Source organism: Anarrhichthys ocellatus, unplaced genomic scaffold, assembly GCF_004355925.1.
Source record: "Anarrhichthys ocellatus isolate YVR2014 unplaced genomic scaffold, GSC_Weel_1.0 scaffold10, whole genome shotgun sequence".
Classification (NCBI taxonomy): domain Eukaryota; kingdom Metazoa; phylum Chordata; class Actinopteri; order Perciformes; family Anarhichadidae; genus Anarrhichthys; species Anarrhichthys ocellatus.
Genome location: NW_022280040.1, coordinates 10907258 through 10926531, shown reverse-complemented (window position 1 = coordinate 10926531; position 19274 = coordinate 10907258). Strand labels below are relative to the sequence as shown.

Genomic DNA, 19274 nt, shown 5'->3' with positions numbered 1-19274 from the left:
AGAGGAGACAGGAGGAGGAGAGGAGAGAGGAGGAGGAGGAAGAGAAGAGGAGACAGGAGGAGGAGAGGAGAGGCTGAAGTAGAGGATGTCAACATGTAAATACATATAACACATGGAGTCTCCATTTGTTCCAACATGGGTAACACTTGTGGACACTTGTAAACATGTTGGATTTATAGATTCTCCTGTTTTCCAATTTTCGTAAAATAAATTATCAAATAAATTCAACTTACGTTTTTCTCTTTTTAATGATAACTGTGTTGTTCTGCACTGAAGACATGTCCTAGTTCTCTCTACTTCCAGTCATGGTGGTTCTGTTTCTACAGAGGAGCAGGACTTTTATTTTCTGAGCGCTGACTCAGTGAATCAAGAACTTTATTGTCATTATGCAACAAAATGGCGGCTGCGTCATCCTCAAATGGTGCAAAGAATTAAAGGACTTCACACATATTTACGAGGAATGAATGAGACACGAATGAGGTGAAAACATAACAATACATATCACAACGTCGATGGTGTTGCTTCAAAACAAAGGAGCATGAAGATGAAGTCGGTCCGCCACATTTGGACTTTCCATCGCGGTTCGCTCAGCCTAAAGTTCAGCACGGCTTTATCTCCCCGGTGTCGGAGAGGAAGACGAGCGAGCCGCGAGTAGCTCTGGATGGAGATGCGTTTGGACATAGAAGGAAATGTGGCTGCAGCAGGTCATCGGCTCGCAGCCTGAGAATCAAACTCAGGAATGAGACTCGGACGCCAGGCTGTGACGGGCCTGTGTGTCCTCGCATATTTGTGTATTTAGAGTAAGTACTGAAAAGTAGTACAACGGAAAAATACTTTTCTTAGAGGGTCAGAAATGTCCAAACAGTTTAGTTTTATCAACGTCTGAATTAAAAGGTGACGACAGTTAATGTTTGTGTTGCCATGTGAACGTCTGATTAAACCACGCACACGCACACACACACACACACACACACTTTAGTTTGCATTGTTGTAATTTAAGTGATGAATATTCTAGAGAATTATCACAGATTTTAAACCTTGTTTTTAGGAGATTTAAGTAAAGAAATGAACAAAAATGTAAAAGAAACAATTGTTATGTTTATATGCATGAAGAGGTTAAATAATAATAATAATAATTAAAACCTTTTTAAAACTTGTCAGAAGAAAACAAAGACAAAACAAAAGACGGAGAAAAATGAAAAGTAGGAAAGAATTTAGACAAAATGATGAAATGAAAAAGCTTCGGAACAAAAGACGGAAAGAAAAGTTTAAAAATAATTAGCAAAGGTAAAGAAAAGAGTAAGGAATCATGGACTCATTAAAACAAAGGAAAGAGGAAAGGAGTGAAGGATGAATGTGGAAGTGTCTCAATACAGTATGTACGTTCTTACAAAGTGAGACGTTGAGACATCTGTGAAAGTATGAATAAGTTCATATTTAACGCTCATGTGATGTTTGTGTCGGTGTCAGACCAGGTGTGTTTTTACATGTGTTTGTTAAAGTGCACGTGCTCATGCATGTCTTAATGTATACACTGATTGTGTGTGTGTGTGTGTGTGTGTGTGTGTGTGTGTGTCCGGTTTATTGCCAGATGGTGTGTCAGACATGGGGAATGTTGTTTATAGTTGATGAGGGAGAGCGATGAACGCCTGGCACCGACACACACATATACACACACACACACACACACACACACACACACACACACACAGTTTTGAAATGGACCAGAGTCTCCTCCTGACCCTGCTTTTATTGTGAAAGGGCATGTCCACTCGAGACACACGAGGCTCCAGCAGCTCAAGGAGTGCAGATTAAAACCGTCTTTGTGCATCTTTTCAACATCACTCGTCGCTGTTTTGTTAAAAACAAGCCTGAAAATAACCGAGTTTAAAAACTCTTTTTGTTTTCTTTCTTGCAGATTTTATTTTGAAACTTGAACTTATCCAAAATGTATTTTTTACACACAAAGACACATCTAAAATAGTTTATTTAAGGTATAAAGAAAGCATCTCTCCACACACAGAATCGTTCCTGATTATTTAATATGTAGATTAATGAAGAGCAGCGCCCTCTAGTGGCTGTAATGGTCTTTACAACCAGAAAGAGTATTTTATACTTCTATTCTACTACACTTTAGAGGCAAATACTCTACTTTTTACTGCGTTACGTTTGTTTAAAAAAGGTTGCAGGGTTAGTTATTAATACCAAATATGAATCGACTGATAATTTACGATGTATTATTATGCAGTATGTTCCATTAACTTTTGTAGCAACTTTACACGTTTCTTGCTTCGTGTATCTCTGTATTCCTTTATGTATCGTTTCTCTTTGATGTGTTTTAGTTTTTATTTTTCTCTGTGAAGCACTTTGAGCTGCTTTTAATGTATTTTAATTTGAGTTCACTTTATTTAATTTAATTCAACATTTTATTTTACTTTATTTTAAATGTTATTTTATTTAGAATCAGCCAACCTTTACCAGCTGCAACATTAAAGTGATGCATTACTAATTATAACCTATATAATATTTTATGGGTTATAATTAACATCATTATTATTTTCTGAAATGAGACATTCTGCATAATGAGTACTTTTACTTTTGGTACTATAAGTATATTTTGATGCTCATACTTTTGTATTTTTACTTAAGTAAAGTAACTGAATACTTCTAATTAAAATGTATTTTATGTTATTATTGTATGTTTGTACATTTTGCTGGATGCGTGAGCTGTGTGTGTGTTGGTGTGTTTGTGCAGCTGGTCTTCTACAGGGTGGTGAAGATACTGTCCACTCTGGGCCACAGCCTGTCCTTCATCACTCTGCTCACCAGCACCATCATCATCTGTTTGTTCAGGTAAACCAGTCACACTACCAGGATGTTTTAAGGATTACTCCACGTATATGTACACATATATACGTGTATATATAATATAAACACACGGAGGTGATAACAGCTGAGTCTGCTGAACTCAGCTCAGTCTGGATCAACTCCAGCTGTTCACTGGACTGAGTCCTTCACTGGGTTCAACCTAGACTCCCTCTGTAAACACTGTCCTCAACATCCCTCTCTGTGTGTATATGTATGGATATAAAAACATATATATATGTGTGTGTGTGTGTGTGTGTGTGTGTGTGTGTATTTATATACATACAGGAAGCTCCACTGCACGAGGAACTACATCCATCTGAACTTGTTTTTGTCCTTCATGCTGCGAGCCGCCGCCGTGCTGACCAAAGACACGCTGCTCTTCGACGACCAAAACAGCGACTGCAGCACGCAGCCGTCGCTGGTAACACACACGCGCACGCACACACACGCGCACACACACACCTTTTGGGCCTGTGGTGATTTATTTTTTTAATAAACTAGAATATGTCTTGTGCATATTTCTAAATATTTGCGCATTTTTGACGAAACCACATGCATATATGTATTTCTATATATGTATATATATGTATTTATATATGTATAACTTCCTTGTAAATATAATTTAGTTTTATTTTCTCCTTTACTGCTACTTTTATATACTTTGTTATATTTGAATCGCCTATTTCATTGTTTTTATTTTAATTTATAATATTTGAATATTTGTTCATACTTTTTCTCACAATCCTGTTTTGTAAAATGACAATAAAGCTGAACCTTTAATTATATTTTTACGGTTTCAGTTGCCACTCTACCTGCGTTATTGTTTCCAACAGGGCATTCTTCCTGAAACATGTTTATTTTCATGAACGTTTTCATGGTACGAGTGTTACAGCACAGGTCGTACTGGTTTATTATTAGTTCCTGGGGATTTAATCTATATCATGACACATTTCTGCATCCTATAATTGTTGTTTCGTGTGTTGTTGTAGGTGGGCTGTAAGGCAATTCTGGTGTTCTTCAACTACTTCATCATGGCCAACTTCTTCTGGCTGCTGGTGGAGGGTCTGTACCTGCACACGCTGCTGCTCGTCATCCACAGCTACTCCACCCGCCTCTCCGTGTACCTGCTCATCGGCTGGGGTTCGTATGTCATGAAACATGTCTTATCTCTGTGTAAAGTACAACGAGCATTACACACTGAAGACTGCACAGATGTTCACTAGAACTTTTGTTGTTTTCTATCGACAAATAAATGCTGCATCAGAATAAGTTTAACGTTAGAATCACGTAAGAAATAAAGCTTCACACAGTTGCTTTATTGGAGAAGCTCAACATTTTGGGAAATATTTACTTTATATTTCTCATTTATACTTCAAATGAGAAGATGGATACCACTCCGGTGTCCGTACGGTAAATAGGAAGTCATAGTCAGCAGCTGGTTAGCTTAGCTTAGCATAAAGACAGGAAATGGGGGTGAACAGCTAGCCTGGCTCTGTCTGACGTTAACAAAGTCTGCATACCAACACCTCTAAAGCTCACTAATAACACATAATATTGTTTTTGTTTAATCCATACAAATGTGTAAAAATGTAGCAGTTCCCTTCTTTATCGTTATGCTAAGCTAAGCTAACCAGCTGCTAGTTGTAGCTGTAGAGTGGTGTCGACCTTCTCATCCAACTCTCGGCAAGTAAGCTTGAAACATGTTATCTGAAGACAGAAACTATTGTATCATTTCTGCACTTACGTTTCTTGCAAAATCAAAATCACACACATGGACGGACGGACGGACGGACAGGCCAGTATATTTCATGAAAGGTCGGCTGGGAAACAGTCTCCTGGCTCCTCTGTGTTCACTCAGGCCCGTTCCACTGCCATGCGACACCTCCTTCCACCATCCGTCACCACTTTACCCAACACTTCCTCCCTAATGCATCAACATTTAGCTCCAGCTGTTTAATGTACGTGTGTGTGTGTGTGTGTGTGTGTGTGTGTGTGTGTGTAGACGTCACATTTCCTGCGTGGCACCTTGTGAGGATGTGCAGACTGAGAATCTAAACAGACTCCTTCTCCTCCTCTCTCCTCTCGTCTCGCAGGAATCCCTTTTGTTTTCATGGTGGCGTGGATCATATGTCGGATAAATCTGGAGGACACACAGTGAGTCTGAACGTCCTGAGAGGCGTTTTAATAGACAAGAGCAGCAGGTGTTGCAGTTTAACGAGTGACCGTGTTAACTGGTGACTCTCAGCCGAATGCGTCTGCGGTTGCTCGTAGTAAGTTTATGGTGGACGTAGTCATCATAACGTCAGTCATTGGTTTGTGAACTGACGTTTTGAAGCCTCTAGTTCGGCGATTTGGCCGTCGCCATCTTGTTTTTTCTTGCAACCAGTGAACAGGAAGTGACCATATATGGACTGAGGAGGAGTGACGTAGAGACACCGTATACGTCTCTGGTAGAGACCTGTCAATCAGCGTGTAGCCCCGCCCTAAAGCATCCCCTGCTTTATGGTCTGTTTGACTCTAAATGGACCATAATGTACTAAATGAACATCATGCTGTATTGAAGAAGACTTGAAACTAGAGATTGAGACCATAAACTAATGTTTACAATGTTTACTGAGGTAATAAATCAAGAGAGAAGTAGAGTCATTTTCTCATAGACTTCTATACAACCAGAGGAGTCGCCCCCTGGTGGACACTAGAGAGAATGCAGCTTTAACACACAAAGCATCGGCTTCACTTTACAGAACCGGAGGTTGCGGCCTGTTTATCATAGATAAACACAGATGAGTATGTATTTAGATTTGGTAGTCCACCAACAGAACATGTAGGTTTCCTCGTGATAGTCCTCTGTATATTATCTAAAGCAACCATTAAGTCACCACGAGAAACCACAAACGGATTAGGCTAAAATTCACCAGTTAACACGGTCACTGGTTAAACTGAAACACCGGCAGCCTCTATTGCTACAAGCTATGAAACGTGATGACTGAACTGTTTGTAGCGGCCATTTTAAAACAGAATAAAGTCAAACCTCTGGGTCTCTTCATGGTGTTTGACGTTCTGTACATGAACACAGATGACAGAGTTGGATCATCTATTGACGTGTAGCTCCTAATGTGTCTGTTGTAGCGTTACACACTAGGTTTCTCCACCAAATACAAGTTTGTATCGGGACACTTGCTTGTACATTCTACCCACTCACTAACAGTCCTTATAAACAGTGACGCGCTGTTGCACTCCGTCGTACTTCCACTAAAAACTTGCGTACGACATCATTGTTTACAAACAGTTAAAGAGTCCATGATTATGAAAATGCTAATGCTGATCAATGTTCTTATTTCCAGGTGTTGGGAGATGAATGAGAACCCGATCCCCAACAGACTGATGAACTGGCCCATCATGGCGTCTGTCATCGTGAGTTTGGCACCAACGTCTTATTCTAACGAGGCGTTCAGTTCAGTAACTTTCTGTGTCATGACTTTTATTCTCTGCCACGACGGTATATATTTAAAAATGCTCTTTTTTATGTCTGTCTGTGTTTTCATGTGGTGAAACCGTTATGCTGCTGTCTTCAATTATGTAACAAATATTCATAATCTCAACGGTATTATCCTGGGAAATAAAAGTTTAATTCATAAAATATATAAATAATGTACTTTTTTCAATGTGGGACCTTCAAAAATGCACATTCAGTGTCATCCACAAAGTCACTTATTTAAGATTATTTCAGTCAGATTTTCAGTTTCAACCTCAAACTCTTTGCAGTTGGATTTTTATTATTTTATAGATATATTCCTCTGCCACTTCCAGCTGCAATTACTCAAAGAGCAACATCTGGGAACGTTTTTTATCGACTTATTATAACATCCCCGTGCTTCTACCGTCCAATAACGACTTTAATAAACCGTCTCATGGCTGCGTAGTCGTGGGATAACATTTGAAACCAGAGAGAAGCTTCAGTCTGGCAGTTTGTCTAAAAATGTTGGAAAGCAGACGATCAATCACAACACGTTGTCATCCTGAAGCATATTGTCGACGAGCTGCTCTGCTTGAATCATTGTCGACAATAAAGTTGAATGACTTTGATTGCTGCTTCCCACTGTAGAATATATTCTAAACCTGAGTGAGTCTGACACTTATGAAGAGTAAATCTGGGCCCGAGTCATTTATCTACATGTACAGTACTGTAGATACTGCAGTACATGTACTAATACCACACTGTGAAAACTCTCCACTACAAGTAACAGTTACTTACTGCCATAGTGGATTGAGCTGGAGCTCATTTAGAATTATTAACTATTGATTATTTTCATTATGGATTCATCTGCTCATTAATATCAGCAGCAAATCTTCACATTAGTGAAGCTGGAACCAGGAACTGTTTGCATGAAGAATGACTTAAACTAGTGTACAAATAGTTAGAAATATTTTAAACTAATAAGTACGTAGTAACAAAAGCTGTCAACTAAATGCAGTGAAGTAAAAAGTACAATATTTCCCTCTGAGATGTAGTGGAGTAGAACGTGACCTGAAGAGAAAAGACTCAAGTGAAGGACTTTTAGTTTGCTTGGTAAATTTCACAGATTCTGATCTCTCTGGTGTTGAAGAACAACCTTCACTGACCAACAGGTTTCTGTCTCCGTTTCTTTCATGTAAGATCAACTTCGTCCTGTTCATCAGCATCATCCGCATCCTGGTGCAGAAGCTGCGCTGCAGTGATGTTGGAGGAAATGAGCAGTCGCAATACAGGTCCATATGTTACCTCTGTGCTTCTATTGATCCGATTTATACATTCTAGAGGGCTTTAAGGAGACATAATGAACCATCGGGCTGCTGCAGTTAAGGTCCTACGTGTTTCTAAAGTTGGACATCTTTTTGTTAACTTGGAGAGAAAAGACAAAAACTGTTTGTTTATTATATTTCAAAATAAAAGAAGACAGTTTCCCAATTTTTTTGAGGAGAGAGAAACCAAATGCTGCACTTTACATTTTACATTAAACATTTGGCACAAAAACAAAGATGTATTCAATAACAAAAGCATTTGGAAACACTGTTGTTTTGTCGTGTGTGTGTGTGTGTGTGTGTGTGTGTGTGTGTGTGTGTTCTCTAGACGTCTGGCTAAGTCCACCCTCCTGCTGATCCCTCTGTTTGGAATCAACTACGTGGTGTTTGTCTACCTGATGGAGCCGGCTGACAAAAACATGAAGCACATCAAGATCTTCTTTGAACTCGGCCTCGGATCCTTCCAGGTAACAGAACATACAACGGGTTCCACTGATTCCACATAAATAGACAACAGATGTGCACGTTCTTAGAGGAACAAAAAAGTATTTTTTACACATTTTGGAAGACATGGGCGCTGTTTATTGAAACTTGATTTGTTTAAATTTGTGTCTTCGTCTCCTTTAAAACCTGACACATTTGTGAATCAGATCAGCTGTTTCAGTGTGAACAGCACAACTTACATTGAAGCTGATCTTTTCAGTTCTGATTTTGGTCCACTTTCATATGTGGTCCTGAAGCAGACACTGGAATCATATCGGAATTAATGCGACTTTTACGCCAACTCATGAAAGTGGAGACGCTCTGAAAGATGTCCCATTACATTTAAAAGTGCAGATTTCTTCTCAAATGTTAATGTTTTGTTGGTAAAAATCCCCAAAATATGCAGCTAATAACATCAAGTTAGGTCCTTTTTGCTTTCATGTGAGAAGCCTTTTTGTCGGAACAGTGCGTGCCATATTTTTATAATTTTAACTCTTCTTACAAAACTATAAGATGATCGGAATCGGTTTATTGCCAAGGACGTTTGCATATACAAGGAATTTGGCTTTATGATTGGTGCATTGCAATAAACACAGTGCAATGCTATAACACATCATTTAAATATAATAGATATATAATAGAATAAACAAACAAACAGATTAAGAGTGTGTTAAAATAAGTCTTGTTAGAGATGCTGCCTAATCAGTAACAGATGCGTATGTGTGTGTTTCAGGGTCTGATTGTGGCGGTCCTCTATTGTTTCCTCAACAGCGAGGTGAGTCTGCACACACTGGTTTCCCAACTTTAATTTCTCCACTTCACAGACACTAAACTCTTTATTAATTTTTTATAACTCTGTATTATAAAAACAAAAAGGTCCGGATGGAGCTGAGGAGGACGTGGAGGAGTTTATCTCTCAAGCGTTACGTGGGGCGGGACTACAGGCTGCACGCCATGTCGGTCAGCCGCAACGGCAACGAAAGCTCTGCTCAGTTTCCCAGAAACTCCCGAGCCCAGTCCATCCTGCAGACTGAGACCACCATGCTCTGACTGGAGGGGTCTGTTGTTATAGAGACATTCAGAACTGATCCTCGTAGTCACCAGGTACAGTAGAGGCTCGAAGTCTTACTCAAGGACACTTTTTATAGACGTATCGGGAAGGACCTCTTGTTGGACCGTGTGCGCCTCCAGAAGATTTTGTCTTCAGCATTTTTTTAATTCCCGTCACACACATGAAACAGTGCCTTCTGAAATCATGCAGAACAGAGATCTGCATCAACTAATTTAATATCAAGGTCTACTTTCACGATTAAACATTATTGAAAAATATGCAAATAAAGAAGTCAAATACTGGTTCAATAAATAATCAACACACTTCCATAGTCTCAGTTGTCTCAGATATTTATGGGAGACGGCCGAGTGTATCATCTGTTACAGTGAAGACAACGATTAACTTCAATAGGAAGTTTTGATGTCATAATTCCATGATCATGATATGTCTTCTTTTGTTTTGATTATCGCCTTTTGGAAAATATTCAAAACAAAGAACTTTAAAAAGAAGCCATAAAGAATGTATGTATCATAAATATGTTGTTTAGTTTTGTTAAGAACCAAAATAATTACAGGATGTGGTGGAGAATCACATTTTGACATTTGTGAATTTATTATTATAATTGTTTTATTTATTATAGTGGGTCCAAAGAAGCAGATTGTAAGATTTATCTTAAAGGGTCAGTGTGTAGAATTTGGCGGCATCTAGTGGTGAGGTTGCAGATTGCAACTAATTGAAACTTCTACCGTGTGCCAAGGCGAAAACACGAATGGACCTATCGACAGCCAGTGTTTGGTTCGTCCGTTCTGGGCTACTGTAGAAACATGACGGTGCAACATGGCGGACTGCGTTATTTTTGTTCCAACAAATCCCACCCTACTGTGCTGTGATTGGCTAATGTTCTTCTCATTTTGCTCACGCGAGAAGTTTCCTTCAGAGCTTTCTGCCAGAAATATTCTATTTAAACCCAAACCGTGATCTTTTTCTAAACCTAACCAAGTAGGTACGTGCCTTAACCTAAAGAGATTTCTGGCTGAGGCAAACTTCTCCCATGTGCGCTCAATTTCTGTAACCAATTAAGCATGAAAGAGGAGAGGAATTAGCATGCTAGCTAACTAGCCAGCTGCTAAATTAAACAACCCAAGGCTTCACCCACACACTTTTGTCACAGCGTAGGAAAGCACATTGTTGTCGCCAGTTGAGTGACAACTTTATTCGGCTCATTTTCTGTAACCGGTGATGCATTACAGCATGGCGGAACTAGTAAGCTAGCTAGCTAACTAGCCACATCGCTAATTTCATATGCATCACGTTTCATCCAAACACTCTTGTCTAAGCCAATTGCTATTGCCAGATAATCTGCCAATCACAGCACAGTGGTGCTAGCCAGTACTAGCCAATCAGCACATAAGCACTAGCCAGTACTAGCCAATCATAGCACAGAAGCACTAGCCAATCACAGCACAGAAGTACTAGCCAGTACTAGCCAATCACAGCACAGAAGTACTAGCCAGTACTAGCCAATCACAGCACAGAAGCACTAGCCAGTACTAGCCAATCACAGCACAGAAGCACTAGCCAGTACTAGCCAATCACAGCACAGAAGCACTAGCGGGACTAGGCGTAAAAAAGCTCATTCTTAGCTAACAAAAACATGTTTCTTTTTTTTTGGTGATAATACATTTAAGAAAACAAATGTTTTAATAATAGATTCCATTTATGCTAATAGATTCCAATAATCGCTACACACTGCCCCTTTAAATATTACCTGCTGACTTCAAATTGAATGTTCTTAATAGTGTTCTGGTCGTCACTTTAAGTAAGACATGTGGCCGCGGTGTTTTCTTTCTTGCTTGTGACCCCTGAAAATGAAACGGCATCTACTTTTTGTGTCTACCAGTTGTGACCACTTATAACCCTTCTTACAGTTTATGCAAATATATTTTACGGCCTTAACAGGTGAATCTGGTCAATCATCTCACGACCCCTCAGATTCATTTTACAATCCCTTGATTGTAAGATAACACATAACTGTAGTACACCATCATTAGACACCAAAACTATTCAATAAAACAGTTATCGTCTTTAAATGAAATACAGTAAGAGAATGAATGAAACAGCAGTTACAGTTCTACTTGCAGCCAAAAAAACTACTTTGCCTTGTACAGAGAATGATTGTTTTGTATTTTATGGCTTGTGTATTAATGTTGGTCATGTACATTAGGTCAAGGGAGATTTATAAGCTTTTGAACACGACTGTAAAGGTGTGACTCCATATGTTTTATGTATAAAAGCTTTTATCATAGAGACTTGTCATGTTTGTTCTTTCTCCCATAAGTATGCACTCTACATTGTACATACGTTCTAAAATATTGTGCAAATATTAAAGTAAATCTCCCCCAGATGATCCTTGATGTGATGAAATAATGACGACGTTGAGGCGAGTTTAAAGGTGCTATACATACGTGACTGGGAGCATTTTTATTGACTCAACAGCTGAGCCGGCGACTCGCCAGCTAACAGACCTAACAGCGCTAACGGTGTTTACATGACGACGCTGTCAGTCTGGACGGCGTCATCAGCTCAGGTGGACATTACTCCGCTGTATAATAGTACTTAGATAATAGTTCCTGCTATATTAATGCACTGAATCCTGTATATTGCACCTTTAACCTCCACGCTTTTGAAAGCATTGTGTTTTATGTCTGCATTTGCATGAGGGCCATCACGATAACGATAGAAGGCACGGTTAGGTAAATTTCTAACTTTACCTAATTAGAAGGGTTAACCTGATGTTCTCTGCAATTAGGTGGAAAGAAATCCAACAAAGTGCAGCCCTAAATCCCCTTTTCTCTCATTTAGGTGATACGTGATATAAGAAGCATATTGCACAATGAGGTGTACTGAAACAGAAAATAACTTCCCCACGTAATTGATGAAATACCAAAGATTAATCGCCACACATGAAACAGACATAAGGATTGCACACTCAAAAACTGTCTAATATATGAATCCTGCAATAAATCAGGTATTTATAAGTAATGTTCAGTTTCTGCTCAAACTGTTTCAGGTGTTTACAAAACTTTATGATCATTTTGGAGGCTGCTGTTGCAGTTTAATAGTGCTGCGTTATGAGAGGTGTTTTTAATATTCATAAGGGTACATCTGCCATTCTTAAAATTAATAAACCAACACCAGTTTTACTGATATTACACAATTAAAAAAACATGATTTTTGAAAATTTTAAAATATCGTATTGTATCAAAACATCCCAATAACAGTATTAATGATATTCTCTGGCTCGCACACAAAACTAAACATTTGTCCTAAACATTTATATCAATGCGAGTAGAATAACGCACCTCATTCATGTACTTTTGTCTAATATTATTTAACTAAAAAGGAGGATGTTTATTATTTGTCTTTATTTCCAGTTTTCTAATTCTACCTCGAAATAAAAAGGAAGTTTAAACTTTTCTGTGGTTATCTGGTGTTTGTGTTTCCATTGGCTGTGGGAGTGAAACCATCTCACTGTGTGTGTGTGTGTGTGTGTGTGTGTGTGTGTGTGTGTGTGTACTCTACCCGGCTTGTATTGTTTGTTTTTAGCTTTGGCCTATACTCGCCCCTCACATTCCGCGCTGTCACATCTGCCGGAAGCAAGATGGCTCACTCCTTAGCTACTTCCATCATCAGCTCTGGAAAAAAACATGTTTGATTATTTTTTTAACCACAGTTGCCAGATTTACTAGCCCAGCGTGGCAATTAACTTGCAATTAACAATAGGGCAATCCCTATTGTTTAGCACTGATATGGTCCCAGAGTATTGGAGTTAGAAGTTTTCACCGAGCTCTGGCTACCTTTTGAGCATCTAACATGCAATGTGTTAGTTTGGAGGGAATCTCACATAAACACTTACTCTCCCTATTTTAAGTTGTACTTTTGTTAAAAAATTAAAATAAAGCAGAAAATACGAATTCCCCACTGTTACTCTTCTCACACCTTCTTCTTCTTTGCACAGTTGTATAACTGCTGTAAAACAAGATGCAAAATTACTTTTCAAATAGTGTATATTGCTCTGGAGCTCACATTTTTAACACCACAAACATAAAAACCACATCAGCGTGTTCGGCAGAGTCTTATCTTTCTCACGGTATCCATATTTTGGCACTCAGACTCTTGCTTTTTGTTAAAAGGAGGCAGGAGTTTTGTTCAAAATCACTGTTTACTGTAACATTTTTTAATCAATCTGCCTCTAACACCAGGTGCGTCCTCACCATGGCAACCAGTTACACACACACACACACACACACACACACACACACGCAGGCTCTCTCTCTACACACACACACACATGACTTGGAGGCATTGTTAGACCTCCTGTCTGTCTGACTCTCTCCGTCTGTCTCGCTCTCTCGCTCTCATTTTATTTATATTATGTATATCATTTTTGGATGTATCAGAGCATCTGGAGCACAACACATTTCTTTTGAGATGAATAAAGTTGTTGAATATTTGACGCCTCAAATATTAAATCCTGCAAAAATATATGTAAAAAAAAAATCAAGTGAGATGATAATTTGTGCTCATATATGATATCATATATGATATAAAATATTATCCTTCAGGATATGATAATTCTAAAAAGCTAAATACTGGACTCAGCTTTTACCACTCTAACCTGTACAAGAGCTTTAACTGGAGCTGAATGCTAACATGCTAGCTCTAGCATGTTAACAAGCATTTGACCAACTAATGGATGTTGAGACATCCTGGTATTTATTATGTCGTTTTTTTCGACATGTTAACAGTTACATTACGTTACTGTGTATGGTGACATAGTATTTTAGCAAGATAAGAGTTCTTACGTTAGCATGCCATGCTAGAATTAATCTACAGTACAGTAAAGATTGCAGGGATTCTGTCACTTGTTCTAGAGGAATACTGAAGTTTTGGGCGGTAAAACCTGAGTGTAGCAATCCAAATGTTGACGATTCATCTCCTGTGGAGCAAGAAAGTCAGGAACAATTTTAAAAAGATGTTACGATGAACTTTTAGTATGCTAGAAGTGCTAGCATGCTAAAAAGGTCTCGATGGTAAACCACAATTCCCTAGAACTTACTAAAACTCTCGCAAAACTCTCAAAAGAGTATCGTAAATTGTGGGGTAACATCTAAGACTGCTAAAAACATTAAGATTAATTTTGCTAGTTGCCATTTATTACTGAATACAACTCAAACAGTCCAATGTGTGTTGAGAGCGAGTGGAGCTAAACACACCAATCCAAGCTGAATGCTAACGTGCTAACAGCAGCATTTTACTAACTAATGGCTATTCACATGGTGATATAATAGCGTGTAACATTCAGTGTTTTGCCATGTTAACATGCCTCCACTGTGTATGATTACAGAATACTTTAGCGAGTTAGAATTCTAATGTGAGCATGCTGTTAGCATTCATCTCAAAGTACAGGAAAGATCACAGGGATATTGTCAGGAAACCTGTTTGTAGCGATCATGAACAAATGTAGGGATCATAAAAACGGGTCATGAGGTTTTACTCTGAACCAAATGAGTGGCACCCCTTGGGCCAAGATGCTAGTATGCTAAAACACTAATTTCTCATTTCAGAGATTCATAAAACATGTTCAAAACCCCAAAATAAAACAGGCTAACGTTTGTTTTTTACGCTCTTTAATACCGTAACCCTAACTCATAAGAGGTTTTGAAGCTCAGCTGGACTGCAGGGAACATGTTGCTGACTCTCAATGTGGGGCGTAAAGCTGGAGTCGTGGCCGGCGGCTTCGTTGGTGGGGCGTGTGTCTATATCGAAGCTGTTTGTCCTGTAATAACGTCTCCTCAAACTGTGGAAGACCTCAGCGAGAAACACCCGGCCGTCCACCTCGTACGCGCTGACGTCCGTCTGCTCCGGAGGCAGGCGGCCGCTGGCGATCAGCTCCCTAAAGACCTGAAGAGGGAGAGTTCAGAGTTTAAAATATGAGTTTGACAGTGAAGTGACGGGACGTGTGGAACATGTTACCTGAAAGACGGGCTCCTCCAGGTGGTTCCCCCAGATGTAAACATGGTCCAGAGTTGTGTTGACCTTCAAAGCATGAGCCAAAGACAGCAGACCCTCCGTCCTGATGTTGTTACTGCGGACAGACAGCCTGACAGACACAAACTGTGTTTATTTATCTAAGTAGTAATTAAGTCACCTAAAAATTATTTAAAAAACGGTATATTTTGCCCTCTTCAGACCACAAAGATCCTTAACATAGGTTTAACTGAACTTTCTCCATCTTCTGATCTTTAAAACCCTTCAATTTTTCTAAAAATGTTTAAATAAAATAAGTTTTATAAACTGGATACGTTCTAAAAGTCCTAAAATGTATGAATTACTGGAAACCTTCAAATCCTCAGGCCTCCAGAAAACCTTAAAGTAGAACAAACTGGATGATTAAATCTCTTCAGACCTCGCTAAAGGTTGCTAAAACCCTTAAAATAAGATTTTTTTTAAAAAGTCCTCAGGCTGCTAAAAATCCTTAAAGTAAAACAAACTATATAAAAATAAACTATAAATACTTCAACCTCTTCATACCTCTAAAATACTTAAAATAAGAAAAATGTAAAATACTCAATCTTTCGTCTCCTCAGACCATTAAAAGACCTTAAATTAAGTAAAAATACTTGATACTTTTACCTCCTAAGACCTTTTAAAAAAAACTTAAATTTAGAAAATAAATGAAACTCACTCCTCTTCAGGTCGCTAAAAACCCTTAGACTAAGTGAAATACTTAATACCTTCTCCTCTTCGGACCTTTAAAACCCTTTAAAATGAGGAAAAACTGGATGTTCTGGACTCACTCTCTCAGGACGCAGCCCAGCCAGGCGACGGCCTCGCTCAGGTACGCGGCGCCTTCATCTTCAATCCGATTGGACGACAGATCTACGACCTCCAGGGTCCGGTTCTTCTTCAGCAGGTCGGCTAGATGACACACGCCGTCGCGAGTCACGCGGTTACTGCGCACACAAAAACACAAAGACACGATCGGGAGGACAAGAGCAGAGACTCGCCTCCATTAATCCAGAAGAGCAGGAGGAACAGCTTTGATGTGAAGGATGTTTGTGTCTCTTACCAGCGGAGGTCCAGGTAGCGCAGGCTGCCGTTGAGCCTTAGGCCTCTGGTCAGCCTCTCCATCCCCATGTCGGTCATCCCCATCTTCCCCAGGTGGAGCTCCACCAGGCTGCTGTTCACCGCCAGCATCTCAGCGACGTGCACAGCCCACTCCTCCTGAGAGACTATCTATTATCTGCTCATGTACACCTGGAAACGATAACCGACTCTTTGTGTTCGTGATCTTCGACGTGTTGTTCGTACCTGGTGGCTGAAGAGCAGCGGCCGGCTGACATCGACAGAGCGAAGAGTTTTGTTGCTTTTCAAGACGATGGAGAATGCTATCACGCTCTGAGTGTCCTGTAAGAGAAGGATGACTTTCTCTTGTGGTTACTCATTGTACCAAAAGTACCAGCGTCAGGGACAGTATACTATTTATATATATGTATATATATGTGTGTGTGTGTGTGTTTTTTTTACCAGGTCACAGTCGGCCAGCTCCAGCTCCCTCAGGGTGCTGTTCACCTGCAGCATGCTGGCCAGTTGCATGGCTCCTCTGTTCTCTATCTTATTGTTGGACAGTCTGAGAGAGAGCAAGGTGCTGTTACACTACAGAGAGAGAGAGAGAAAGAGAGAGAAAGCGAGGGAGGGGGGAGAGAGATTCAAAATGGCCGCCTTCCTGTAGGCTTTTGGCATTAAGGCCTTCGCGGCCTGTTGTTTTTTTGGTCTTTTCTTTGTGATGTGTTGACAATAAGTAAAAGCACAAACCTGCAGGCTCTTGGCAAGAACTTCAGCTCCGTCTCCCCGGATGTCGTTGAACATCAAGTCCAGAGAGCGCAGAGATGAGCTGTCCTGCTGCTCGGTGGAAACAGAAAGATAAACATGAATCATGAAATAAAGATATAGAATCTAATCAATAACATCCTCCATTTCCTGCTCACCTGTAGGAGGTCAACCAGGTGTCCAACCCCTTCATCTGTTATGTTGTTGTACCTGACATCAAGACCTGTTGGTACAAACAAAACTACTTTTAGATTGTTTAAAATAATAATAATTAAAAGTGTCCTGCTTAGTTCAGGTGTTCACCTAAACTCGACCGCTCACCTGTCACGCTCACCTGTCAGGCTCACCTGTCACTCTCACCTGTCCAACTTGTGTGGCTTCTCAAACATTTTGAGAGAGCAAGAACGTCTCCGTCATCAAGTCGCTGGACGTCTCTCAGACGGTTGTTTCCTCTCAGTTCTATTGTGACACTACTGCCAGAGAGAGAGAGAGAGAGAAAATAAATTACTGCCAAATAAACAACACTTAAATTGACTTGATGATCAGACATCAATGCTGCCTTCAGGTGCACCGCATAAGATCTGAACCCTGTTTTTTCCCCCTAAATGAATATAAATAATAGTAAAATTAAAATAAAGAGGCATTTAATCTATGTTTTGGTAGCCTATTAATCAAAGCATATAAGTAATAGTAATAACATTGTATTTATAAACTGTGACGTTGTCATAGATAGTGTCAGTATTAACCAGCAGCACCTGAAGGCAACAGTTTATCTCCGAAGTTTTATTTTATCAGTTCCCTTTCAGCTAAAGAATGTCAACTTTTAGTCATTTATTTTACATTTAACCACTTACTCCGTTCCCGTCGTCTTCTCTAAAACGTGTAAGACGTGTGGATTTATTTCTATCTCATGTTCTGCGCACACAGCGGCGTAAAACTCCGACATGTTTTCTCTATACATTGTCCAGCCTGCAAATGGAGTTTGAGTTTCTATGGCAACAAGGGAAGATGGCGTCTCGCGAAGGACAAACGAGAAAATAACGACAAAAAAAAACAATCTTCACAACTTTAAATTCACGTTGGGATAATTATCATAACACGAAATGTCTTCTTAATCTCGTAATGCATGAATACAGCCCGAAATAGAACCAATGATCTTAAACAGTTGTGACACAGAGACGTCTGTTGATTAAAACGTGGATTCATTCAAAGTTAATTACTTATTTTTGTTCCTAATTCTATTTGTTGCTATCGTAATCACAGCTCACTCCCGTCCGTTGACTGGACGTGGCGGTGTTCATCTTGAACCGATCCAAACTCTCTTTGCTTTGAACGTCGAAGTCTCGCGAGAGCCACTGACGTCACGGGATAATGGCTGAAGATCGCGGATTTTAGAAGGTACTTTTTCCTGCTTTTATTTACTTTGTGCTGGATTAAATAATAAGTACATTAGCACGTGCGATGTATTATAATCAACGATGACGTTTTGGCACGACTCGTGGTGTGAAATAAGCCGAATTCTGACATTTTGTGTCGACATTTTGTGTCGCCGGTTACAAACCGTCGAACCTTCGAAATAAGAGCACAATGTTTTTTTTCCGCGCTTTTCGCCACTACAAAAAAAACATAGTTAGCTTCGTACATTTCACCCACGCTGGTTTAACAGTGAAGCGCTATAATCGCCCCTCACGTGGCTGGCACAGTACACGAAGTATTCACCTACCTACGTGTATCGACAGACCACCATTACGAGTCAGTTTAAGCTATCTACGACATCGCTGTTAGCACTAGCATTAGCATTGAGGCCTGCTCAGGAAGCAGGCGGGAGCTTTTATTTTCCAAAACTACTTCTTTTCCATCTGAGCTGTCGAAGCTGCTGATTCTAGAGACTTATATCGTCGATTAGAGTGTTTATATACACGATGAATGTATTGTTTTTAATGCTTTAATTGTGCTCCATTGATTGTCTTCTTACACGTATTGATGCTCTTGGTTTTTTCATTGTTAGTTAATTTAAACTTTGCACTACTGTTTAGTTAGTTAATAGTATTCTATTTCATTGTATAGATATTGTGCATTTTTTACATTTAATATTTTTTACTCTGATTGCTTTACCTGTATCATCATGCTGCTGTAGCGAACAATTTCCCCTTGCAGGATTAATAAAGTATCTATCTGTCTCTCTATCTATCTATCT

At 39.5% G+C, this 19274-nt stretch overlaps 3 protein-coding genes across 5 annotated transcripts in view; 2 read left to right on the top strand and 1 right to left on the bottom strand.

The window, feature by feature from the left end:
• Positions 1-2694: 2694 nt before the first annotated feature.
• Positions 2695-10696, top strand: LOC116385050 (vasoactive intestinal polypeptide receptor 2-like). Its single transcript, XM_031850227.1, has 9 exons — positions 2695-2853; positions 3154-3289; positions 3858-4008; positions 4962-5022; positions 6213-6282; positions 7526-7617; positions 7979-8117; positions 8867-8908; positions 9010-10696. Exons 1-9 carry the CDS (start codon positions 2699-2701, stop codon positions 9181-9183), a joined length of 1020 nt encoding a protein of 339 aa, XP_031706087.1. The 5' UTR covers positions 2695-2698; the 3' UTR covers positions 9184-10696.
• A 2893-nt stretch (positions 10697-13589) lies between these two features.
• Positions 13590-18038, bottom strand: lrrc34 (leucine rich repeat containing 34). Of its 3 annotated transcripts, none has more exons than XM_031850270.1 (10): positions 17932-18038; positions 17438-17550; positions 17236-17300; positions 17063-17149; positions 16775-16903; positions 16559-16654; positions 16317-16471; positions 16045-16200; positions 15221-15347; positions 13590-15148 (listed from the first exon to the last, which is right to left on the bottom strand). In XM_031850270.1, the coding sequence occupies exons 1-10, from the start codon at positions 18036-18038 to the stop codon at positions 14894-14896; spliced, it is 1290 nt and encodes a 429-aa protein (XP_031706130.1). In that variant the 3' UTR covers positions 13590-14893. The 3 variants fall into 3 exon arrangements, with proteins under 3 accessions (XP_031706130.1, XP_031706132.1, XP_031706131.1); XM_031850272.1 differs by having other exon boundaries at positions 16317-16468; positions 17932-18035; XM_031850271.1 differs by having other exon boundaries at positions 17438-17547; positions 17932-18035.
• Positions 18039-18481: 443 nt separating this feature from the next.
• mynn (myoneurin) overlaps positions 18482-19274 on the top strand; it is a 9782-nt gene continuing 8989 nt past the window's right edge. Inside the window, exon 1 of the mRNA XM_031850561.1 lies at positions 18482-18829. The gene's annotated coding sequence lies outside the window, so the exon portion shown is untranslated. The remainder of the gene's footprint in view (positions 18830-19274) is intronic.